Here is a 20,994-nt window from a genome sequence, read left to right as displayed (position 1 = left end):
GATCTTCTAAAGAAATAGATCTTTTTGGGTAGTCCCAATATATGTATGATGCAGCCGTGATCTAGCTCTGATAATAATAGTCAGTTATATATAAATATTAGTTAAGATCTTGACCATGGTTAATTTGCAATGTTTATAACTTGGCTTACAGATTTTCTAAGGATGGCACTACTATATCTGATTTATTAATTGCAGTGCTTAAGCACTTGTGATTTTTATTCATCAGTGTATCAGTACTTCAGTAACAATCTGATGTGATGGGTATGCACAGGTGCCCAATTCTCAGTGTTGTTAATTAGTTCAATGTAGGTATTCTTGGATTTGATTTGATTTTGTTTGCTTCCCCCAAAAGATGCAAAAGTGTCTGAAGAAATCGATGGCTGAAGCAAAAATCGCTCTTGGCGCTCTCTAATCCATGTTATCTTCTCTTTAAATGGAGGTGAGGAGAGGAAGTTGAGATTAGTGAGGATATTTTGATCCCCATCAATTTCCCCTTACAGAATAAACATGAAAAGATCCCCATTATTGTCATGTTAATTTGTTCACCACTTGATCCAAAGCCCACTCAAGTCAATGAAAGTTCCTCTTCTTTCCTACTTTCAATTACTTTGGGTAAAGGCAGCAGAACTCTTTTTCCCAACACAGCAGCTCACCCACCAGGAAAGGAAGTTTTCAGTCCCTACGCTGTAACATGCTTCTGTTGGAAAGAATCAAAAGTCACATTAAGGTTTGGGAAGAGGCTTGAAAAGGCATCTTAATATGCTGGCAAGTGCTTAACTGAGGTACTGCAAAATTAGAGATGATATGGTAGTAGGAGGTTCCCATCTGGACAGATATCACTAGAGATGTGCACCTACTCCCTGTGCCTCCTCTGTGTCACCCATGTGCTTTGCTAGCTCTTCTATTTGTTCAGTTGCCAGAGCAACTTTTTTTTTTTTTTTTGAGGGGTGGGATTATGGAATCTTTGAAAAGTTCATTTATTGCCTTAGTAACAAATTTTAAGTTGGTTTTTTATTGCATTTAATGTATGTGTTGACAGAAAGAAGGAATTTTCTTCTCGATTTGCTCCAGCACAGGTTGAAGTCTTTTTTGCACAAAATAATGGCGTGCAAGAGACCAACAGAGTTTGCATATATTACCCACTTGCATTTATTTTTTTAATAGGTTTTATTATTTATTTATTTATTTAAAAAGAAGAATACAAATATGCACACTAATGTCTGCATGGATGCTAATTGGAGGTATGTCTGTGATGGAACATTATTCTTTAAAGTTGTATTTGTGCTGTAAGTCAACACTGGCTCTTTGTAGATAACTTCTTAGTTCCTAATGTGCCTTTCCTCAGCCTCCTGCTACGCTGGGTTGAACACACTTCCCAGTGCAATCCCTGGGCTGTTTTCATCACACCTGCTGAATACAGACTACACAAGTGGGGTCTAAGAGTGGACATGGATCGCTGTTTTCAGTCCCAGCTTTCAGCTTGTCCCTCTGCACTGGTATAAACTGGATTGGATTGGGTTGGAGGTCCAGCCAGCCCAGTTGCTTGCCCGCTCCCTTAGTTACTGATCATGCAAGAGCTCCTCCCTGTTCTTGTTCATCCTTGTTGCCTTTCTCTGAAGCTTTTCCAGTACTACGTTCTTTTTTTTTTTTTTTTTTTTTGAGATGAAGCATATCTAACGTATATAGGCAGGCCATGGAATTATGTCACAGGTTTTTATTTTGTCATCTCTATTCTTTTCCTTTATTATTCTTCTGTCTTTGCCCAGCATTTGATTAGTGTTTCTGACAGCTGTTGAGCACTGAGCTGAAAACCCTGAAGCCTTGGTCTGAGCCAACTCGGTGTATATAATTTCAAATGTGAAATGGGGATCATTTTTCCAGTATGCATCACTTCTCATTTCAGTGTGTGACTATACTGAACGGCACCCATCCACCGGAACAGTAATGGTGACCTCCATCCTTTGCAGCATCCAATCGCCAACTCCTACCATAGGTTCCTGCCTTACACCTGTTGTTAGTGCCAGACCCTCCCTTATACCACAGCTTCCTTACAAGCCTTAGCTGGGGAACTTTGTAAAAAACTTCATGGAAATCCAAGACGACTGCATAATCTGGACAACGTGAACTTTGTTAGTCTGAACACAGGTGTAGTGTGCCTTGCATCTTACTCTACTGCACTGCTGATGGTGTGAATTGTCCGTTGTGTGTGTATACTCACAGAAATTGAGTATTTGTAGACAAACATATTTCATGGATCATCTAACATGACCGCTCAAGACTTCTCCCAAACTCTAGGGCTGGCCTTGTGACGCTACTTCGTTTCATACTGCAATGAAACCCTCGATAACAGAACTCCCAGCTCTGCAGGTTGTGTCTGAATATAAGCTCATAGGGATAGCTAGGTACCATTTTAGGAAACCCTTTTTGTAGTGTAAATCACATAATTCTGCATTTCTCATGTGACATTACTGTCCCGTTGCCTCTTCTCTTTGAAGTCTGACTGTTTTCCCATCTATAGTCTATTCTAACTGGGAAATTGCTGCCAAAAGTCACTGTTAAAACAGCTTCTGTCGAAGCATTTGGCAATGGTGCAGTGAAAGAGCTCACGAATTTGCTACTTTTCTTTTTGTGACTGAACATGAACCCATGATTTCTTGGCATTTTACGTGAAATGCTTTTTTCCTTCTTGCCATGACATCTCATATATGAAACCCTCAGATTCAGTAGGGAGGCCAGCAGCACTCTAGGTACTTAAGAGCATGGGCACATGAAGGCAATGTCTAGGCTGAACCCCAGAGTCCTTAGGAAATTAAGCTGTAGTTTTATTGTAATTAGTGAATTTCTTTGAAGTTCCTATAATTAAGGTATCATCCATCTTTCAGTGGCTCTATTAGCACTGACAGCTTCCTTGGGGCTGTAGACAGGCCAAGCACCTGTGGGTTGATGTATTGCCCTGTGCTGCAAATTCTGTGAGCATTTGCCCATCGCTTCAGTTTCTCTATACTGAATGACACTTTTCTTCTCAAATAGTCCCATTTGTCAGATAGGAGCAAGGGGAGATGAATTTGATCCTTAACATGTAAAAACATACATGAAAACAGTCTAAATAACTGAGAGATATCTGGGTCACTGTTCCAGGATGTCCAACATAGTGAAAGGTCCTTCAGGAGAAGCTGTCCCAACATGGTGCACTTTGTTGCAGGAGCAATGATCTGCAGAGACCAGTCACATCTGCAGAGAGAATCTGGGAAAGCACAGGAAGATTTTATTTTTAGGACTTCACAGGTAGTTTTTTTATTTTTTTTTAAATTTTCTTTAATAGGGAAAACTTAATTGTAACAGAGGTGAAACCACCTTCTTTAAATATATCAGAGGTAGTCATGATAAATTTCCTCAAAGTATTCTAGGCTAAATTGTTCCTTGAAATGGTATTATGCAAGGAATAATGTATGACATCAGAAGTATATATAAATAGCATGGATAATCATAAGGAAAATCTACCAGATGAATGCTAAAGCTGGTCAGAAACTTTGGAAACATGGAAAATTATTTTACTACTTTTTTTTAACTTTTTGATCACCTGCAAAACTAAAACAAATAACATAGGACAAGGGTTGGTGATGTTTTCAAACAATAATCTCTTGGTCTGGGATAGTTTCAGAAAATTGCTAAAATGTTGGAAACTAAACTTTGATTTATTTCTTTTTTTTTTTCCTAATCTCTTTCTAAGAAAAGCAGGCACTTCTTCAACAGAAAAGATTACTTCAGCACTGGAAAATGCATACAAATGGCAGAGTAATACAATTTCACTGTGCATCTATATCTTCCTACACTGATGTGTGTTGTTGAATGAAGTTCACTTTTAATTATGTTCAGCTTTCTTCTGCACTGCTGACTTAGAATTCTCTTTTCCCCAGAAGCTACAATTTTATTATACTAATATTCACTCTAATATGTCTGATGCTTATTCTGAGGCCTTAGTATGTAGGACTAGATGAAAAAATACTTCTTAAGGAGTGTGATTAATCTCCACAATCACCCTGTATTTTGCTAGGATTTTTTCTTAATCTATTTCTTTCATCATACAGAAATAGTCTGAAAAAATGTTGATATTCACTACAGAGTATTTATTTCTCATCTATGAAGGCTATTTTTTTCTCAGAGCCTATTTGAAGCTGAAAAACCTGCTTCCATTGTGTATGGAGTTGGTGATCAGGTTAAAGGTACCAGCCTTTGACATGGAAAAAGAGCTTGTCTGGATTTAGTTTCTGAGGGAGCATCCTCTTCTTTAAAGTCTTTGATGAAGAATGGGAGAAACCACCAGTCTTGTGGTCACAGATGTATTCTGTCTTTTCTATATATAAGGAGATAATTAACAATGTTTGGAAAATAATTTTGAGCAACACTGCTTTATTCTTATTTGGGATGACATTTTTGCTCATACCCTATTGATCAAAAAATAAGTGAATGTTGTCTCAGTCACCTTTGCAAAACACAGTATTTTTACCCTTTACTCTGAAGACTAGGACTGTATAAAATCCCTTTTTCTCCTTGAACCTGTGTTTCTAACAATTATTAATCAATAGCTCTGCAGAATTCACACTGGTTAATGGCTTTGAACATCTTCTAGACTCTCATGCCTCTAGGTTTTTTGGTTATTTCAGTCATTTACCTCTTCTAATATTGGGAACTATGGCCAACAAACCTTCTGCAGTGTATGTATAAGCAACCCACCGCTCTATGCTGTACACTCTGTGCTTCTTTTCAGGATGTCCACAAAGTTGGGGTGTTGATTAAAGCACCTAAAATTAACATGCAATTTGGGTAACGCTTTCTCTTTGGTTTTTGTGTCTCAGAGAAGGAGGTGGAATGTAGTATTGTCTTTGCATGTACAGTTAAGACAGTTATCTCTCTCCCTCCCTCTCTCTTTCCCTCTCCCCTTCAAAGGAAAACAAAACAGAAAAGGGAAAAAAGAAAAGGCAAGGCTGGCAGAAGCCTGGGAAGGGGCCTGCTGCCCTCTGATGGTTCCCGAGGTGAAGAGCTGGGAGCAAAGTGGTTATGAGACCTGAGAGGATCCCCCTTATTTTCTAGCAAAAGTCTCTTGCAAGGCACAGGAGCAGAACCCAGCTCTTTGACTGAACAGGCTGAGCAGGATAGGAAAACTCTGAATGTCCTGAATTATTGCAGAGAATGCTGTTTTGTGGGATTTGATTTCCTCATTTTTCAAGTATTTTTCTTCTAGGAGGCCATTTTGATGTGGTTTGACCACCATAGGAATCTGCTCCTCCAGCAGCAGAAGCCCTTTAATGCCTGGAGATCATTACCCCGAGATAAGTGGGAGCATCAGCACTGCTTATAGAAATACCTGTCACCACCACCTGTATCTTGTCACCTAGAAAGGGGAGTTTCGAGTCATCTCTTCCGTGTTCAAGGATTTGCAGCTGCTTTGTTAAAAATATAAAGGAAAAGAACAACGAGGCTGTGATCTATCGAAGATCCTAGACGTGTGTGCAACCCCGCAGTGTCCGAGCAGAGCCCTTGCCCTTGGTGTTCAACAACTTGCCCGGCAGCGTCGAAGGGCCTGCCGCTCCATCACCAGAGGCAGCTCTCCTACCCTGCCCCTCGGTAGGATGGGGTGAAGTTTTAGCCGTGGCAAAATGCTTGGGGAGAAGATCCGTGGGTGTTTTTATTCCCTGCGCACAGCTCATGGGGCTCAGCTTGGAGCTGTGCCCCTCAAGGGCAGCGCTGCAGAGCAGGAAGGTCTGTCTGCCTGTTGGGACTCTGTTTTATAAGCAGGCTTTTTCACTTTGAACTGTGTTTTGATACTGACCTATTTTCATTTTGAAAAGGCGCCCATTCCTCTTGCCCAGCTAAGACAACGTGCACATACTCAATCCTTCCTTCTGGCTTTCCTCTGGAAGCTGCTCCCCGCTCCCGCAGCACTGCTTAGCAGTGATAATATTGGGAGGTATCACAATATCCTCTCCAAAAAATGGCTTCAAAGAGATCCTTATTGAATGCCATTTCAATTCTTATCTAGACTCCTTTTACAAGATAAATGAGTAGACAGGAGATGGGAAGATTCCTGAAATGTGACTACTAGCTTGTGCCCATTCTTTAGAAGGCTGAATGAGAAGCTCACCAAGAAGCACTGATGACAAAAATTATCTGAAAAGGGGGACACTTAAACTGAGGATAAAAGATTTGTTTCTCTCCTTGCATTATGTTTTTCCAAGCGGGGATTCCTCTGGGATGCTTATGCCCCAGTGTTCCCTTCCCAGACTAATCTCACACCCCTCGAGGCATCGCATGAAAGCCAGCGTGCATCCCATGCCACACGCTGTGTGCCCTTCAAGGGCCCTGTAGGAAGTATTTTGCTGGAAATGCTGCCAGAAAAACGACCTGGTGAACCCCCATTCCAAGTGTGGGATGAAAGATGCCCGTGGTAAAGCCTCGTAAAATCGTAAGAGCTCAGGTCAATGCTGGGAGTGGGTTTTAGAGCTTCTTGTGCATGAAGTAGATCTGTGCCTCTGTCTGAGAAGGGGGAAAACTCATCTGAGATTTGGCTGCTGGGGGCTCTGTTACTCGTACTGGAGCAGTGTTAATGTGTGCTTCACTAGCAGTGCTAAAAATGTTGAGATTCTTTACCTAAGAACCCCCAATTTTAGCTCAGGCTAACAAATGCATTTGTTTTTTCCTAGCGTGTGACAAAATAGGTAACACCGTTTTATGCAATGTAGCTTTATGGCAGGCAGGAGTGTTAGGTGGGGTCATGCAGAGAGAAGGTACTTGAGTAGTAAAAAGTACAGCTGCTACGTCCGTGAGCATTGAAAACCTGGTACAACGTGGGTCTGTCTTATCGTGAGAATAAACCGCTCCCGCCTGTGCCCGTCTAAAGTTCTCCTGTACGTTTTCGTGACATAATTCTTCAAGCTGCCTTATGTTTGAGTGGCTGTCCCAGAGGCTTCACTGAGAGAAGGGACTTGGAGAAAAAGCTACAATCCTGCATTTTGCACCCAGTCAGTGTGACAAAAGCCAATGTCACCGGGGGACACCGCCGCGCTGTCCCGTGGTGATCCTGGTTTCGGGCTCCCCTCCCTCCCATCCACCATCCAAACCTGCCACGAGGCTGTAAGAGTAATATTTATTTTTAATTCTCTGATAGTCCTATAATAAAAATCATTACTGTGTTGGCGATACTGCGCTTGATTTAGAACATCGATTGTTAATTCTGGCAGTTCTCCTACCAGCAGAGATTTTTAAATAGCAGGATCTGGATGACTCTTTAGCAGAATAGCTCCTGGGGGACAGGGATTGGTTTTATTGACTGAGTCTCTTTGCCTGTGGGTAACAGCAAAGCTGCGCTGGCTCTTTTTTCTGTAATTGTGAAGTTAACTAGCTTCTGCCGTGCTGTCAAGTAGATATGCCTACATCAAAAATTATTGCGTTTGCCTGCTGTGAGGCTTCCAATGTGTCTTATTAAATGTTTTCAGCTGCTGCTAAACATTAAGGTAACGGATAATTTACTGGGTATTGAGGATCTTCTGTGATTCCAGAGAAAAAGCTGCCTTTATTCAGCACTTCTACAGTTGTTGAATTTGGTGTGACTTTTATCCAGTGTGAAAAATTTTGACTGAACCTTAAAGCTAAAATAGATCTTGCATAAATAGGAAGCAGAGCTTCTGAGGTGGGAATGTATTATCAAGTCATGCTATATATGATTATTTTAGAACTTGTTAGTTCAATCATGATCACTTTATTAGAAGCATTCAATTGACTTATTTAGCCAGAGCAGCTGTGATAGATAGGTCAGCATGGACTGGGACCGAGGGGCTGCCTTGGATTTCTCCTTTGTGGAGAAAAAGAAGGAAAAGAGACAATTTACGCCCATCATAAAGGGGAAGAGAGGGGAGCTGCTGACTGTCTGGATAATCTTCCTCTTGTTCCTCTCCAGCTGCCAGACTCCTGGCAGAGCTTTGGGTTCCCAAGCGTGTTGCAAACAGTATGGAGCACGCAGAATCAATCCTGCTCAGCCCTGGCCGTGTGGGGCCAAGGGAGCTGGAAACACCCAGCCAGAGGGCTCAGCCCTCCACCCCGCTGCGTGGCCAGTGCTGCTGCTGCCCAAAGTGCCACCCAAGCACCGACACCGCCGGCCATTTGCTTGCCCCCGGTGCTGGCTCCATCGGTGGGAGCCAAATCCACTCCTGGCCCTGTTCACACCAGATCTCGTGTTTCCCCACCTGAGCCAGGCAGGCATCAGAAGCCACGCATGTGGGTACAGGACTTGAGCTCAGTTTTTGGCATTTCCGAGCCACCTCCGGCCCTGAGGTGCAAGGCAAGGGAGCGTGTGGCACTCATCCTGCGCCGGCAAGTGTGGAGCTGGGATCTTGGGTGCTGGAGGGAAGGAATCATCTTTCAGCTGGTTTCAGCCTGGGTCCTTCCCTTGACCTGATCAGACACAGCGCTTGGTGAAAAGCAACACACTTCAACGACTGGCAAGTGATGAATGTGTAAAATTACCCTGGGTTTAGATAAGATGGGAGCTTGATTTTTCTCTCAAGAGTGCATCAAGCTGACAGTGCAAGCTTTTCTTCCTTTTTACCTAAGGGTAAACTGCCAAAATTTGTCCTCATTAAGAGGATAAGTGTACTGAACACAGCTCCGTTCATTTGAAAGGCTTCCTGGTTGGCAAGAGCCAGACCAATTCCTTTTTGATATCCTAAAACCTAAATGCGAGGTTAGATTATGTTGCATCCTTTTTTTTTTTTTTTCCCCTCTTTCTTTTTCTCTTCCTTTAGTAAAGTAACCCAGATGCACAATCCCTTCTTACCGAGCTTTTGATTCAGCCAACGGATACCTGAATGGTTTGGCTTCCTGCTTGTTCATCCCACATATTGGCCTGCCAGGGCCCAGCCCTGTGCTGGATGGCTCCTGGGCAGTCTGCTCTTTTTTTCCAAGACACGCGTGATTCCAGAGCGCTCTTATTTTGTAATTTAACTTGGCACAGCTGCTTCCAAACCCAGGCAGCTAACTGACATTTTTGTGACCTCATCATAAAATATAACGAGCCCCAAGGCACGCAGCGCTTTGCTACCGCTTTACAGGGCGGTCGTGGCATTCTGGGGGGAAGCAGAAGGGGAAAAGTTAGCGACAGTTTTCTGCTTCGCCTCTCCGGTCTCTCGCGGTTGCTCTCCCCGTGTTTCCCACCAGCCTGGTTCATCCGTGCAGGGACGGGCGGCTGCTCCTCGGGGCACGGGGGGCTCGGTGCGGTGGGAAGCCGCCGCTTTCCTCGGCCTCATTGCCGCCTGCTAAATCTCCGTCAGCAGCATCTGCCAAGCCGACACCGTTGCAGGAAGCAGAAGGTGTGTGGCGTGGGGCAGAGAGGATCATTTGGAGCTGGGGAAGGGGAAGCCCCGTGGTTAATTTGAAATAAAACATTCAGACAAAGAACATCAAGGTAGCCTTGTTAGTCACCTACAACTTTAACTGCTATTTAAATTTGACTTTTTTTTTTTAAATGTTGGAATAATTTTGATCTGCAGTGCACATCAAAGCAGGTGACCCAGTGACTTTCCAGCGACACATGTCCCTGCCACCTCACAACCATACATGTCAGCAGGCGAGCATAAGGTCTCCTGAGACTTCCAGACTGATTTTTAACAGAGCCAGGTGGTTCCAACAGGCACACCAAACTGGGAATGTTGGCGTGGTTTTTTTTTGTTTGTTTTTTGGTTTTTTTTTCTGGCTCTTGTATGGCAATTAGTACTTCAGTGAAATAGAAATACCCAAGCAATGGTTAAGCCACTGCTTTTCAGAGCAGGAGCTCTTGCTCCTCCAGTATTATTCCATTGCGATGACTTTATTTCTCGGTGAGCAAGTGCCTGATATAAACGTAATTGCATTGTGTGATGGATGCTGGCTGAGTACAACAGTGACAGATGCATGCCGAAACTGTGTGAAAATTTTTGCAGCCAAAGCAAAACTGGCAAATGTTTGGCTTTCCGCCAGCTTTGCTCGCGGGTGCACAGCATCCGACGGTTTAACTGCAATGTTTACAGCACTGAAAAGCAGTTCTAGGCATGGTTCTTGTCAGCAGTGGAGAGCAGATAACATCTCTTATTTTGTTGACCTATGCTGCCCCTCAAGTCTCAGAAACCCTCTTTTATTTTTTTTCCCCCGCTCTGCCCTCATCATATTTTTAGTCAAATGCTTAAGCAGGATGGAAAAGCCCTCTGATTTGATGACTTTGAAAGAGCACAGCTGCATGAAGTATTGGGCACTTTAATCCTGAAGCTTTATTTTTTGACATAAATAGTGAGAAGTCACATCTTGTATCTTCTCATCACCTCTTCAGAAATGCTTTTTTTTTTTTTTTTCCCCATGAACATCTCTTGCATCACAGGACACCTACCAAGCATGACTGTGAACATCATATTGTAAAGGAAAACCACGCCATCAAAAAAAAAAAAAAATTGTTCTGCTAGCTGCAGAGGTAAGGAGCAGGGGGTGCTGATCACTGCTTTGCACAGTGCACTTCTCCTGGGGCACGTGCACTAAGTGTGATTTTGCACGATGGCATCTGTCCTAAGGTCACGTTTGTCTGCTCACCTTCCCTTGGCGGGGCTGGAAGGGAGCTCCCCACTTCCGTGCAGTTCTACAGTTGTGTGTCTGTGGGCATGTGAAATACTAATTAAAGTGGGCACAGGGATGGTGCTGGCCATAAATCATTGCTAACAAAAACTGCTATTTGGCAGCTGTGTCAGGGCAAAATGACAGTCTGCTGTGGCGGGTGGGAAAGCAGATGACCATACCTGCTCAGGGTGTGACTTTGCTGTTGACAGTAATCAAGGGTCTATAAATAACCTGCGACAGCTTTTTGCTAATGTTTCTACAAATTAATAATTTGCAGGTACTGGGCTCCTATGCTGTGTTCTGTCGGCCATGGCCCTTCCTCTTGCTACTGCAGCCCTGCCTGCCATGCAAACCATGGATGAAAGCACTGAGCAAAGGAACATGGAAAAGGGTTGGTTCTGCTGCTGTTGGGAGATTTGATGTGAAGGTGGTTGACCACAAGTGACTTTTTGTCCCTGTTGAACTTCGCCCATGAACAGGAGCACACAAGGCTGCTCGGAGTTGCCAGGGCGGTGCCGTAGGGACCTGGGGGAGGAGATCCCTAAGCAGGGAAAGGACAGCGGCAAGAATTGCAGGACAAAATGAAGCACCAATACCTTCACAACCATTTTTCGTCGTCTCCAGTGTTCCTGGTGTTTGCACTATTTCTGCCTCTTGAGATCCCAAATCACATACACAGCCAAAACAGCGTCGCTGATCCTCCCATGCGGACCCCAAGGGCGAAGCAGAAGGTGCATCCGTGGCGTGCCGACGTTGGTGCACCCCTGCAGAAAAGCCAGGGCAGCCACCGACAGGTCTGTCCTGTGGTCCAGAAAAATCTGGAAAGCGGAGGTGGGAACCAGCCCCTCTGCACTGTGTGGGCAGAAGGACAGGAGTCCTCTTGGAAAAGTGGCAGCAGTGCTGATACGGAGAGGAGGGACCCTTCTAGGAGCGTGTTTTCACAGCGGCTCCTCCGGGGAAGAGCAGAGCCATCAGGTACCTGAGGTCCACTCCTATGGGAGGGCACTGGTGTTGTGCACTTCAGGCCACATCTACTCCAAGGTGTTTAAGCAGCACATTTACCAAGGGAAACTTCTAAGTGTTACATTAATGCCTAACATAAAGATAAAATCAAATTCCTTTGATGACAAAGTAGGCTATTTTGTTAATTGAACTATAGGCACAGCTTCAATTTGAATGGAAATGATCAGCCATGATTGTCCATATTAAATAGTCATTTTTCTTTACGCCCTCTTTTCAGTGGTATCCTTAAAACAGAATGACGTCTTTTGGTGCATTTTCAATGGGTCTTTCCTGTTCTTTCTTCTTTGAATATCTTGCGTGGTCATAGAAATATATGATGATGATAGAAGCAATGTTCAGAAAAATGATCAGCAGCATGATCCAATATGAATATCCGTAAGTGTGTTCAGATTTGATATGTGTCTGCAGAAAAGTAAAACATCCATGGGCCAATTCTATGGACAGGCTGTTTTCTTCTATGTTCACAGGAAAAAGTATCATGGCTAAAAGTATGAAGATTCCTAGAAAATATAAATACAAATCTTAGAGCTGAAGCTGCAGTATTATTTATGTAGCTACTTGTAAGTATTCTACGTGAACTGGTTAGAATAGCTGGACTAAGACAAAGATTAATCTACTATTTTCCACGAGTCAAATATGAGGTCATTTAAAGGATTTTTGTCTCACCTAATAGTACCTGCCAGGTGTTTTGACATCAGCAAGTACATCTTCTGCTAAAATTAATGGATTCTTACTGACTATTCTTAGATAAGGCCATTTAATGTAACTTTTTTTCACTGAATTTAGTGCGAACGTGTATAATATATTCATCCCTTAGATGATTTGCAGAATGCCTATTTGGTATGAGCCCAAATTCATGAGGTGTGCAGCATGACAACAGGATAAAACCCTGAGCAACCTGGTCTGCATTCAGGGTTGGTCCAGCTTTGCTCAAGAGCTTAGACTCTTCTTTCTAACCCAAATTATTCAATGACTCTGTGATGAGCCAAATTGAGATGTCTTATTTGATCTGTGTCTACTTCCTATAGCCTTTTAAATACAGGTGGAATTTGGTTATTTTTAGCTAAATAATGCTTTTATATCTGTACTTTCATAGCGCTACCTGAGGTATAATCTCTGAACATTGGCAAAAATATTTCTATTCCTTCCCTCTAGGTACACCATCCTACACACGTTCCCACTGAAATAGGTTCAGGTTTTTTGGGGAGGATACTGGGCTTTCAGGCTGTCCGGTAGGAGAATTAGGAACCTTCATGATATACTCACACATCAAATGATGCATGATTTTTCATAAAAACGAGCCCATGGCAAAGTAGACTTCCAGGTCATAGCATTTACAGAGCTGTAAAAAGTAACCATAATGCTCAGTCAACGTGGGGATTTACTTTCACACTAATATTTATTTTGGCAAGCACACGGTCCTTTCATTTCAGGTCAAACTTTGCAGATTCAGGCTGCGTAACGGGTCCTGGGCTCGGGAAATGAACAACTTTCTCCTTTGATGAGACAACGATCAGCTTATCTTAAAACTTGATTAATTGCCTGACTTGGGCTTTTGCTCGCTTTTCTTATTGCGTTTCAAAGCATCCACAGCTGTTTCACCATCTATCTTTCTTGGCTGTATTAGCCGTAGCTAGAGAAAATGGGGAGTGGGTTTCACACCCCCACTGGTACTTGCTAGGTTTATCTATATGATTGTTTTTCCACCAAGGTCTGATTTTGGCAAAGGCAGCTTGCAGAGTGCAGCCCCAGGGTGGGACGATGCTGCTGGGGACACGGCTCAAGGGAGAGCAAGCGCCCGCTCCACCAGCAAAACGTCTTCGGGCCCGAAGAGCTTCTGACAGACAAAACGCCAGTGCTGAACTACTCTCTAATCAGATGTCTTTAAAGAAAATTTTCTGAGTGCAAACACTAGTATTAGAGCAATGAATAATCCTCCTGAGGCAAATTGAGCGTGAGAGCTGAAGTCATCACAGCAGCAAGATGACGAGTGTAAGAAGGTGTGTTGGGAGCAGCCAGGCTCAAGCCTACTGGGTAGACGAGGGGCTCGTGTCTCTTAACTCAGCATCTCTGCCATTTTTTTCTGCTTAGGGAATGTTAAAACTTACTTTTTATGTGTGAAAGTGTTTTTTAGAGAAGGAAATATATTTTTGCCATGACTCATCCCTCCTAACTGCCACCTTCCCATATTAATGCTGTTGTGGATGTATTTGATTCAACGTCGTTTTTGGAAATGAAGCTAGGCTCCAACCTAGAGATTAGACCTTAGAGGCTTAATTTGGTATGTATGTAACCCAGAAAAAAAAATATGCTACAAATACCATAAAATATTGATGTAAGGTCTTAAAGAGGTTACAAATTGCACTGTAGTCACAGCCAGCGCATACTTTTCTGTTACAGCTTCCTTCTGTACTTGTCAACTTACTCTGTTTTTCTCGATGTGCACCATGCACTAACTGATGCTACACCTGTTGGGGTTTTTTCATTTCCATTTTTGCTTCCAGTGAATCCAGACTCTTACTGATCAATGGTGTCCCTTTGAGTACATAATACTATTTGGCTCATACTCAAAAGATAGTTTTCAGCTATCCTAGAAGACATGGTTAAAAGCCAAAACCAACAGAACAGAATACTTTTTAAAGTGTTTCCTTTTACAGATATATATTTATTAATCTTGGAATCAGTGAGAATATTCATCCGTATGGTGGGCAGAAAGTGGTCAGCATGGGATGCATTACTCACCGCATAAGGAATTCCAGGTATAGACTCCAGTGGGTCCCAAAAATGTCTGGTAGGGATTACTGACAGCATTAGTGCAGGTAAATCCAGAACTCAGGAGGGAACTCAGTAAACCGAGAACCAGAATCACAATAATCGCAGTGATGGTGCTTTTTGCCTTGGTGCTGCTCAGGTTATCTGCAACTGAAATACAGCGGCTCAGCATCGATAATCAGCCTCCCCTGCACAGTCTGGTGGGCTTGGACAGCCTTATGACTTACTGACATGGCTGTAATTAAAAGCTAATAACCAGAGATTGGGCTGATCTGCAGAGATTGGGATGCAGAAGGAACGCTAGGTTTGGACATGGCACTGGAACCTAAATCCAAAATGGGCTGAAGGTACATTAAGCTGAAAGAAGTGCGTGTCTGCTAATCCTGCAGGCCCACAAACCTCCCGGGCATCAGGTTGGGCAGCAAACTTCTCTTCCTTAATGCTTTTGTAAATATTTCCTCTTGACAGAAATGTTATGCCTAAATTGGATCAGAAAACTAGGTGTTCCTCTGCCATCATTCCTGAGATGTCTGGGAACTTCTACAGATGCCTATTTAAAACTCAGCTCCAATTGTAGATTATTCCCTTTTTAATATAGCAGCAGTCCCCCCTCATATGGAAGAAATCTGGCGAGGGGAACAGATTCTAAAATACGCCTGCCTCTTTCCCCATCCTGCAGAGAAAAAGAAGAAAAAAAAAAAAAAATGGTGGAGGCAATATTTGCTCCCTTCTTTTACAAGAAAGGAGCAACTCCTGCTTTGTTTCCACCAGGTGCGTGGGGTGCTGTGGCTCCAAGGGGCTGCGCCTCGTGCTCAGGGCTGGTGGCCCTGGGCTTGGCAAGGGGACGAATGTGGGGCCCTGGGCTCACTCTTGAGGTTGCGTGTCCAGGAGTCGTGCACCCTCCCATCCAGCACCCCAGCACCTCTCCTTTTTCCTCCAGCCTCCTACAGTTGTTACACATAGATTGTTGCTTGGTGTCGTTCCTGTATCTAGAAGCATGGCAATATAGCTATATACATGACACACATAGTCAACCCCTCCAGGACTGTAATATTTTGTTGTTGTTGTTGTTTTTGCCTAAATCCTTCTAGTCATTTGGTACGTTGCTGATAATAAGAGACGTGAATGTGAATGCAATATACTCAAAGTGTAATTGCAGTATGGCTGTGTTGAAATATATTATTTTCCTCCTTTCAATTTAAAGATTGAAAAGGTAACTATAATGTGCCCGTGGCTGCCTTACCCTATAACAAATACAAAAGCAATATTTTTAAGCTCTATTCAAATGGGTGTTATGAGAGACAGCTATCTGTAGGAAAACTTCCTTTCTATGCTGCTTTTAATACAAAGCCATTACTGCAAAGTATTCAGTTAGTGCATAAATTGGAGAAATCATAGCAGAAAAAAATAGTAAAAAACCCCATAAAAAGAAAATAAACGCTCATAAAAAAAAGAAGAGCTATTGGATGTAAACGAAAAGGAGAGCTTCTCCCTTTTATAGAACATTCCTGGTAGAAGTTAATTTCTGTTTGAGGAAATGGCAGGTAAGGATGCGTTATGGAAATCAGTTGTAAATTTAAGCAATTCTCCCAGAAGAATAGGAAAGGCGGGCATTCAGGAGACACCACTCAATTCAGAGGAAGCGGGCACGCTGCCGGCTGTACCGTGCCCTTGTGCTGAAAGAGCCTTCCTGCTTGGACAGTGCCTAGTTCAAGAAATAAGTCTGGAGCCAAATCAGACAGGTTTGTGTAATTTCCCTCTGGCAGCCTCACTTAATTTTATCACTCGGAACATCTCCAGAATTGACTGGCTACATCTATTGCACCCCCTAATTGATCTTGTTTCTCTGACAGCGATCCGCAGTTTAGGGGATGCAATTTTGTCAGACTGCGCCTGTTGTAAGCACGCCTGCGACAGCGCAACATTAAAGGTTATAAATAAAATGCTGTTTTCGTGGCAGCACTTTTTTTTTTTTTTTCCTAAATGAAGTAGTCTCTGCAAACCGAAGGAATCTACAGTAGCTGAACTACTCAAATGGGACTGATAGTAACCCACAGCTAGATAACCACTACATCAGTGGAAAATAACCTAATTGCAGAATGAAAGCAGAAGCTTTTGCCTTTTCCAGGTCTCGCCTTAATTTCTTGTATTGCCTTTTTTTCCCCTAATCTTTAACTCTTGCCTGGTTGGATAGAATCTCCCAGACTTTTAGTGACCTGAGTGTGAATGACATCCAGCTGCCAGGCTGGAGGTCTTTTCTAAGCAGTGCTGATCTGGCAGCTTTTTTAAGGTCTATGATCACTTATGACACATAATTAATTGTTCGTTTAAGAAAAACAAAACAAAACAAAACAAAAAACAAAACAAAAAAAAAAAAAAAAAAAAAACAACCAAAAAAAAAAGCCCAACAACTCCCCCCCCCCAAGTAGAATTTAACCTAGCCTTCTACAGTTCACGCTATCCCATAGCACATCTGAAAACTGATGATAACATTAATGAAGCTCCATCAATTTTCAAGCATTTGTCATGTATTTTAAAAGTTAGAAAGTTAATCGATTCCTCTCTGTTACAGCCCATTTCAAAAACTTCCTTGTGTGCTGTTGGCCTTGCTGGTTGCCAAGAATCAGATAAATCCTGATTTTACAGGACTCTCTGGGCGTGCCTCTTCCTGCACCTTGCTCACAATTTTTACGTGTTTGACTTGGAAGCAAACAAAGCTGTAAAGAAGCTCTTTTACAGACTAGTATAGTCATAAGTGTTTCCTTTCTAAGACAAATCATCAAAATGGCTGATGAAGACTGGAAAGACTTAAGTTATTTAATAGCTTTTGCATTCTGCCAGATCATTCGGCTCATCCCCAGAGCCTCCGAAGTAGCTGTACTGATTTATAGCTCTATTAATGTCGGTCATGGCAGTATGTTCAAGAGGCTGCTCTAACCAGGCAGTTCATGTACTGTACACTTGTAGAAACCATCTTCCTTGGTTTCTCTTTCATCTTTACTCTCGGAAATTTCTCTTAATGTTGTGGTTTCCAAAACAGTAAGTTATGGTCTTTGTAAAGGCTGTTGCTAATCTGCTTTTGGATGGCCATTAGTAAAAGCTAACCTGGGCTATTGCTAACAAGTAATCTATATCCCCTAGCTATTATCTCTGATTTGCTCTTTCATGATTTCCATTCTCCTTTTCTCACACCCAAATATGACAACGCTATTTGAGAAACACACTCGGGGTGCACAGCAGAGACACCCAGCCAGGCCATATTTGGCAACAGATCGCACTGAGATTTAAGAGGATCCTTACAACTCTTCTTACTGGCGTCTGTAATGTTAGAGTGGAGAAAGCACACCACGTCATTTCTCCATAGCATAGGCAATCCATTTACTTAAGGATATCATCAAAGGAAAGACGTCTACTCTCTTAGGAGGGCCTATTTGAATTTAAAAATAGTATGTATGCAACTCCGAAGTGTTTTTCTTATTTCAAGATTGCACGGAATCACATCTAGTATAGAGCCTAAGAATTAATTTAAAATCAGTTAATTTCATCTTGGATATATGCCCAGCTGAACTAGTGAGGGATGTGGGCAAATCCCTATTTAGACTACTCATAAAGCATGACTTTCTTTCAGCAGCTGTCGAAAGCAACTGGCAACTCCTGAAGCTCACTCATTTTGTTCATCCCGAAATGGATGTTAATTGAGATACCATTTTGTAAATCAGCACAAAAACCTCAATCTGGTTGGGAGGAAAACCACCACCACCACCAGAATGCATGTATACCACACAAAGAACCAAAATCCTTCACTGATGCAAGTGTTCTGTGCATGCTTGGCATTAATTGTAATTAAAAATCTACCTGATGGTAGCGCCCAGGCCCTGGGATTGGGTTGTGTTATCTGCTGCACGCAGAAAGGGAAGACATGTCCCCGAAATCCTGCCAGACTGCATCCTCGCCCCGCAGTCAGCTCTCCACGGGTGGAATCCTGGTTTCACACGGAGCCCTAATAAAATCAGCAAAAGTCTGCCCGCGTGGCACAAGCGCTGGGGCTTGAGCCAACTGGCGTGGGGAGACATAATCATATATAAACAATTTTTATAAATGCGCATTTACTCTTCTAAAAATTACTGTGATTATTCTGATATGACTGTAAATAAACTCACTTGAATGACTTGTGATTTTTGTATTTATGTGGTGATCTCGGTGTACGCTGTACGCTTTGCTGGAAATGCTGTTGTGTTCAGGTTTTTCACTGCAGTATAATTGTCGTAATGTGAACTGCCTTGCGCGATGCAGCTTTGCCACTGTAGGAATTTGGGTGCCTGTATGTACAGATGCAACTTCTGTACTAAATTAAGCTGGGAAAGAGCTAGGAGATGGGAACCGTCTGGAGGCTTAGGTCTGCTGTGCTCTACCTTGGGGGCTGCTCTGTGATGGGACATCGTCCAACAGCCTACCAAACCCAACAAAATTTCTTAACGTGCACTCATGTTCCAAAATTATTTGACCTACTCTGCCAAATCTTGCAATGGCTTTCAGGCTTATCTACCTTAGGGTTTTGTGAATTCTCTTCTTCGCATCAGTTGAGCTACTTGTGCGTAGAGTTAAGTAAACCTTTGCTGAACCGTGCGAAACCAGTACGGAGTCTGTGGTTCGTACTTGATATGCATAATTTCTTGTTTCTGTTTTGCTTTTTCTCATGTTTTGCTTCTCATGCTAGGATTTTTCACGCTTGTTTTAACTTTCTCCAAAGTTGCTCTAGGTAAAACCCCTTCTGCTCTTCCCCTTATTTTTTAGCTTTATTTTATTCCCACGTAGCAACCCTCCTCCTTTATCTCCCAGTTATTCCGTCCTCCTTAATTATTTAACCATTTTTATTCTTTTTCTTCTGTGATAATTCTACCATTGAGGATAAATACTAAGAACTGTAGATGTACAAAAAGTAAGATCTGTTGCATAACAACATAAGATACGTTTTTTTAAATCTATTGGATATTTGCTGAAATGTTTTCCTAATAACACTGTTTCCAGGTCTCATCTCAGAGTTTTTTGGGGAAGTCATGATGACAAGGAATCACCTGAAAACCATGCATCGGGTGGAGGAAGAAAGGCCTTATAAAAGATGACAAGCTACATTGTAATCCATAATTCACAGTTTAGCATAGGAAAAAAAGACATGAGCAAGCCTAACTTTTGAAAATACACTAACTTAATGGTTAAGTTTGATAATATCACTTAAAAATTGAATTAGGTGCTCTTAACAGAAGAAATAAAAAGAATATTGTCATTAATATGTAGGTCCAGCGCATGTAAAAACACCATAACTTTCTAAATTATTGTTTTACATGTTTTGTTCTTTTCCCTTCAGCAGCCTCATAAAATCTTCTATAAAAATGATGCTATATTTGATGGTAGGTGGCAAGATATTTTAAATCAATTAATTTAACATAACAAAATTTAAAAAAAAGAAATCCTGGAAAGTGAATTAGGTATGTTTTCTTTTAATAAAACGGTTATTGAATGTTGCTTTTCTGTTCCTACTGAAAGCTTCTGAAAATGAAAATTAATTTTACACAAAGTTCCTATTCTGTACTTTTTCTTTGTTCCAAGGCGTAAGCTAAGTACACAGGTAATTAGAAGAAGTTGCTACTGGCAAGGATGCTGAAGCATTTCTGTGCTTTTTGGGGGTTCTTGTTTTATATTACTTAAATCCCCAGAGCCTGGTTTACAGATATTCTTGTTCTCGTGTGAAGTCTTGTAGCTACAGATGAATACAAGGATGAGCCGCGGCTCCTACGTCCGTCACCTGCGTGAGCGAGAAGACGCCCTCCACTTCCAGGTGCACCACCACTCACCTTGGAAAGTCCTTTCCGAAACCTGAAGTCCCGCATCAACGAACTGTTCACAGGTACCGCTAAAAAGTCCGTAGGTGAGACTCACGGTGACGCTGGAGTTCGTGCCGGAAAAGCGAACCCGACTGTTCATCCAGCACTGGGTCGCCAGCACAACACAAATCATCGCGAAAGAGCAAACGCAGGTTAAAAAAGCCGATGCAAACATCGTTGTTTTTTTTCTGGATGGCATTTTGTCAGACAGAGGTTCTTCCACCGGTTCAGGGTATTTTCTTTTTTTTAGTCCTGCTTAGCATGAGGTTGTTTCCTCCTTCTTGCTATCTGGGATCTGCTCTCCGCGCTGGCAGAAAGTTACCTTGGTAAACTTTAAGCAAACAGCAGCGGTAATAAAAATGCAAAATAATTGAACTTTGGTCTGGAGGGAAGGTGTTGCCATAGTTACAACAAAACCAGCCTGGCAAAGGCCGGGAGGAATCGTGGGCAGATGATTTATGATTGCCTTGTCGAGCCGTAGCGTTTCAGAACGCGGCGCTGGAGACACCTTCTCGAGCCTGACGCCCGCGGGTTCCCAGCTCGCCTGCCTGCTTTCTGGGACATTTTTTACTCCCTGACAAAATTTCCTGGCGTGTTCTTGCTTTCTCTCTTGAAAGGCTGATAACCAGGCTGGAAAGAATTTTTCTTAAATCTGTATCTAATCTGTATCTAATGCGTTATGGTA

General features: G+C 42.5%; 1 protein-coding gene across 1 annotated transcript; it reads right to left on the bottom strand.

Annotated features, from left to right (window-relative positions):
• Positions 1-11,838: 11,838 nt before the first annotated feature.
• On the bottom strand, positions 11,839-20,508 carry CLRN3 (clarin 3). Its single transcript, XM_009966834.3, has 3 exons — positions 20,280-20,508; positions 14,398-14,577; positions 11,839-12,155 (listed from the first exon to the last, which is right to left on the bottom strand). Exons 1-3 carry the CDS (start codon positions 20,506-20,508, stop codon positions 11,881-11,883), a joined length of 684 nt encoding a protein of 227 aa, XP_009965136.1. The 3' UTR covers positions 11,839-11,880.
• Between the last annotated feature and the right edge of the window lie 486 nt (positions 20,509-20,994).

The sequence above is a fragment of the Tyto alba genome, unplaced genomic scaffold (assembly GCF_018691265.1).
Source record: "Tyto alba isolate M040663 unplaced genomic scaffold, T.alba_DEE_v4.0 Super-Scaffold_1, whole genome shotgun sequence".
Classification (NCBI taxonomy): domain Eukaryota; kingdom Metazoa; phylum Chordata; class Aves; order Strigiformes; family Tytonidae; genus Tyto; species Tyto alba.
Note: the sequence above shows the minus strand (reverse complement) of the source record. Positions and strands in the feature narration are given on the sequence as shown.

Bases quoted from the DNA above. Each gene is read 5' to 3' on its own strand.
- CLRN3 (XM_009966834.3), bottom strand. From the start codon at position 20,508: ATGCCATCCAGAAAAAAAACAACGATGTTTGCATCGGCTTTTTTAACC. The intron at 14,578-20,279 runs GTGAGTGGTGGT...GCTGTATTTCAG, and splicing joins TTCGGAAAGGACTTTCCAAG to TTGCAGATAACCTGAGCAGC. The intron at 12,156-14,397 runs GTGAGTAATGCA...TATATTTTCTAG, and splicing joins TACCTGGAATTCCTTATGCG to GAATCTTCATACTTTTAGCC.